The sequence below is a fragment of the Belonocnema kinseyi genome, chromosome 1, assembly GCF_010883055.1.
Source record: "Belonocnema kinseyi isolate 2016_QV_RU_SX_M_011 chromosome 1, B_treatae_v1, whole genome shotgun sequence".
Lineage (NCBI taxonomy): Eukaryota > Metazoa > Arthropoda > Insecta > Hymenoptera > Cynipidae > Belonocnema > Belonocnema kinseyi.
Genome location: NC_046657.1, coordinates 145,121,982 through 145,127,282, shown reverse-complemented (window position 1 = coordinate 145,127,282; position 5,301 = coordinate 145,121,982). Strand labels below are relative to the sequence as shown.

At 32.7% G+C, this 5,301-nt stretch overlaps 1 protein-coding gene across 1 annotated transcript; it reads left to right on the top strand.

The window, feature by feature from the left end:
• Window positions 1–869: 869 nt before the first annotated feature.
• LOC117173673 lies at window positions 870–4,363 on the top strand. The gene is made up of 4 exons (XM_033362316.1): window positions 870–931; window positions 2,208–2,456; window positions 3,331–3,718; window positions 3,902–4,363. Exons 3-4 carry the CDS (start codon window positions 3,693–3,695, stop codon window positions 4,329–4,331), a joined length of 456 nt encoding a protein of 151 aa, XP_033218207.1. The 5' UTR covers window positions 870–931; window positions 2,208–2,456; window positions 3,331–3,692; the 3' UTR covers window positions 4,332–4,363.
• The last annotated feature ends 938 nt before the right edge of the window (window positions 4,364–5,301 follow it).

The following is a 5,301-nucleotide window of genomic DNA, read 5'->3' as shown; positions in this document are numbered from 1 at the left end:
TACTATATAATATTTTACTCACGAACAGAATTGACAGAAATGATTGCCTAAATTTGGATGTTAGGGCGAAATATAAATAATGAGTTGCTTATTCTGAAGCAAACTAGAACGATGCATGTGTCGGGCGGAGCAAACTTACCTTGGAAAAAATTTTCACCTTCTTCAAATTTACTATCAGATAAAAGTTCGTTCTCACACTTACTGGAAATTAGATAGTCTATTTCTAAACTGTAAAAACTAAGTTTAGATGCAAGACTTAATTTTGTATTAAAAACAGTTCCCAACAATGCAATGTGAATAATTCCTTTAAAATAACACCAAGAATCTAACGACCAAATTTGGAAAACGACCAGAAAATGTTTCCATTGCAATTTAAAAACAAAATCTTTTTCCGTTTCTTTCTTTCGTCTTCTTTATTTTTACCATTATCAAATTAAAATAAAAAAAAAATATTTGTAAAAAATATGTTCACCAACGTTCCGGCACTCATAGAGCACCCTTATCAAAGCTAAACATTTCATTTCATTTATTTTCCCTTGATAAGGGTGCTGTATGAGTGCTGAAACGTTGATGAATTTCTTTTCTTTTTTCGAGAAACAGGGGTTAGAATCTTAGTTTTATTTTCAGGAATTCTTCAAATCAACTTGATTATTGGACATTAAAAAGAATTTGGAATTTGATTTTATTCTCAGTTGAATTTCTAAAATTTTAAAACAATGCAATTTAGTTTCATCCGTCAATATAATAAGTTCGTATGGTGGATTGAAATTGGCTCGAAATGAATGTCATCTCCCAACAACTCAGTGTGATAAAACAAATTCTATTTTAAGTTTGGAAACCTTGTCAACATGATATGACATGTTTACGTCGTGCGCATTTAACCGTTAGATTTTTTAAAAGATTTAATCTTCAAATTCAGTGAATAATGAAAGTTTGTGTCCATATCATTTCTTTAAAATCCTTGATATCTCAAATTGCTGAATTTATTGATTTCCTGAAGTTAATCTAATTTCCCGAATTCCATCAATTTTCCAAATTAAATGACTTAGGGATCGTCCACAAATTACGTAAGACATTTTTCTTTTGTTTGAATAAAGACGAGCATAAAATTGCTGTGAAGTTGAGAAGGACACAACGATATAAACAAAAGAAAAACGTCTTACGTAATTTGTGGAGGATCCCTTAAATGAATTCTCTCAATTCCTCAAATCTAAGAAACTCTCTAAAATTCTAGAGTTCTCTGAATTTTCTGAATTCCTTAAATTCTTTGTATCAATGGAAATATTTTTATTCCTGGAATGGTTTGAATTACTTAAATTATTCGAATTCCTTGAATTAGATCAATACCTTTATCTCTGGGAATTCCTTGAATTATTTGAATTCCTTGCATTATTCTAATTGCTTAGAATTTCTTGTTCTCTTTGAATTCCTTACATTCTATTAATTTCTTGAGTTTATGTAATTAATTACATTTTTCGAATTTGTTCTATTCTTCGAATTCTTTAAATTCTTCGATTTATGTGAATCCGTCAAAGTTGTTCAGATTTTGAGAAATCTTTTTATTAATTATTATTTAAAATGTATATTTAAAGAGAAAATATTTAACATCTACTAAATGCTACGCCAAAATTTTCCGAACTGTATAAGCTGGCTTTTCGCAGTTTTCGAGAATTTTGATTACACTGATAAATCTTTTAGAAAAATTAGTTGTGCTTAAAAAAGATCTCTTAGCTTTGTAGAATACATTAGGTTAATTCATACATCAATATAATTGGGAATTAGTTTAAATGAAGCTTACAATTTAAAATCATCAAATTTAAATGTTTAGTTTTTAGAAAAGTTTAGCTTTTTCCGCCAATCAAATGTTAAAAATTTTCAAGTAGTTGCGTTATCAAAATCTTTTTTACAAAATTTTTCATATTCGAAGACTTCACTCAGAAAAACGTTTGTTTGAATCAAACAGCAACATTTGTTCGAATTCATGTCATTAAATGAAAAAAATTGTTTTCTTAAATTGAAAAAGATGTATTTAATTTTAAGAAATGGAAAATATTTACATTATTGATTGAAACAAATAATTTGTTTAGTAACATTTTTGTTAATTTGCCAAAAAATTAGTTTTTATTAAACAACGCATTTGCTTAAAACGTATCTACTTGAATTTATAAAAATATTTGTTTGATTCAAACAAAAAATACAATTCGCAGAAGTACTACGGAGTACCGCGAGGTTTGCTGAGGCGCTGTCGGCAAATCGTCGTCTGTTCTGGTTAACCTAAAATCTGAATTAATTTTTCCTTTGGCGTTGATCCACGTGTTGATCCGTTCGCGGTGTTGAAAATTGTTTTCTGTTTGATGAAAAACGTGAAAAATATTTTAAAATAGATTCCAAAGTTGTAGTCTCAGAGCTAATTGACTCTTGAAGCATGGACTTGGATCTTATTCAAGATTTTGCAGGTAAGTTATTTTTGCGTATAACTTTATAATTTTCCAGGTTTTCATGCACTACGTTTTGATTCTAACCTCCTTTCTTTATAAAGCTGATGAATTTTATAGCTCTTTATTTATTTTTTCAAATAAACATTTTAAAATATTTTCAGGTTCAAATTAATTTAATTTGAATTTTTTTTCTCATTTTGTCGCATGCACTCTAAAATTGTGTGACTTCAAACGTTTTATCTTACCCGTAAGAATGTACCAGGACAGGTTTTTGATCAGAAGCTCTAAGAATTAAAATGGCCCGGTTACCTTCTGGACTCTTGAGAATTTAAAAGCTCTGCCCAGAGTGCACATAGTTATAAAAAACCCAAGAACGTCTTTGGGACGTTCCTAGTACGTCTTATGTCTGTCCAATTAACGTCTCTAAGACGTCCAACGTCCTAAAGATGACCTAAAGACGTCTTTAAGACATGGACATTCTCGGGACGTCTTTCGTACTGACATTAGACGTTTTAAGAGCATACCTAGGTCGTCCAACAGACATGTTATAAAAGACGTCTTAGGGATGTCCCAAAGACGTCTCTAGGACGTCCTTAATTTTTTTGCCCTCTGGGTGGGTACAAATGTGCACCTTCTGAAGATTTTAAAGGTCCAGACCCCCGGACTTTTGAGAAACCCTTTAAATTATGGTTTAACCTAAAATGTTGTGGTAAAAAATGTGACAATGCACCCTTAGTATGCCTTATTAAAATAAATAAATAGTTTTTAGTTGACAAGCTAGAGCACAAGGCCTTCTCACTATTTAAACAGAGTTGCAAATATTATACAATCGCTTTCTTCTACGAAACTTGTCTATTTTTAAAGTTTCCTATATCTATAACCTTCTTTTCAGTTGGTTTTTGGTTTCTTGCCTAGAAGAAGGCCGGAAATTTGCAGATGGGAACATACGACTCCCATCTAATACAACACCCTTGCAAAGTTCCCTTATTTTTGCAATAAGAACAAATCATCACGTTTCGCGAGAACCACCTTTGGAAGATGTTAGAAAATGCAAAGAAATAACAGAATTTCTTTTGAGGGCAGGCGGAAACGTAACTTTTCGTGATCATCTCAAGAGAACTGCACATTTTTATGGCCTGGCGAAATTTTGTACATTAGCAGTGGTTTCAGCAGAGGACTGGAATAACTCTTTCATAAAGAGAAAATCAAGCCCAATGGAAGCAAGCTTTTCTTTCAGAAGCTGCTCAAACACTCATGTTCAACTACAACGGCAAAGAGCGGTAAGAATGTAGAAAGAGGATTAATTTGCCAAAGTAGTAATATGCAATTTTTGCCTTTTTTTGAAAAGTTTGACTTACAAGTATTCGCGACACGCCATGCATATAGTTTGGCGAAAACACTTCTGAAACGCCGGTAGTTGAAATTAAAAAATTTTTGTTTTTCATTTTATTTGTAATTTACAGAGTTCAAGAAATAAATCAGGATAATGAATATAATTTTGCGGCTGGGACTTCTTATCACTATGGCACCTCCGGAAGATATGACACTCCAGAGATTAACAAATTTATGAAAAACTTCAATGAAGACAAAACAATTTTCCCTTATATTCTCCGTAATGACAGATGCAAGAGAATCTCAAAAATGGCAATAAAAATGTTTGCACAAATAGAAAGCGAAATTGAAAAGAATGTTGCTGCAAATATTCGGGTGGAATTTTTGTTGTCAAATTTTTACGAAAAAGTAGAAAGAGGTCTTATGTATGACGAGTACATCAACGTGATTGCTTCTCAATTTTATAATGCTGATGAAATACTGCCTTACTTAATTTTTCAGAAGATATTGTTCCTTTTGCCGGCTTATGATATGAAAAATATTTGTAAGACTAATTGCTAATTGAAAATAAATATATATTACTTATGTCCGTTGTGGCACTCCTTTTGTACAGCTATCATAAATAAATCCAGAACTACGATCAGAACTTTTCCTTCACCTCTTAATCCCCTAATTTTACCTTTGCACTTTTTCCAGGGTTATGACTGGCAGCGTATTCTACTATAATAATTTATACATTTGTATCCTGGCGTGTTTAAAATGTTCCGCATGAAAATTTAATCCAATTATTGTTATTTTTAATTCATCCAGTAAATTCAGAAAGTTTAAACATAGAAAATAATTTATTATTGTACTTTTAATCTATAAATGGTACTTTTAAGAAATCAGTTGTTTACATCACGTGTAGAAATTTCCCCGGTTGGCCCTAATGCCCTAATACAACAAGATTTCTCGTCGGATCCCGGCCGGGCTACCCCTGACTGGGTTTCATGGACAGGAACCGGGCGGGAGCCAGTCGGGCTACATTTTTCTCGAATCACGTAGTCTGGGACCGGCCGGTTACTGGCCGGGCCAACCCTGGTTATATCTCATGGTCGGGAGCTAGCTGGACACTGGTCAGGTTAATGTTTTTGTAGAAATTACACATTTTTTAAGAACCATGATATTATCAAAGACGTAATTATGGATACAATTTCAAATTTACCGCCATATATAGCACCTGCTGTGTCTGTCGTCTGCATAGACACTCAGTAATTTTAAGTTTCTCCCCTGGAACGAGAATGCTCCTTGCACTCACGTTGCGTCGTCTCTTCAAAGTTCGCAAATAAAATCGAGACTCGTAGTTAAAATCAACCTCATTTAAGTAATTAGTTTGAATCCTCCACTTAGTGTGCGAATAATTATTATTTTAAATAAAAATACAGTCTTGTACGAGGGTAGTTCAATAAGTCCTTAGAATGACCAACATATGGCGCGCGAATCGCTCCAAATCATCTGTTTTCCGTCAGCACCACTCCCGACTAGATATATG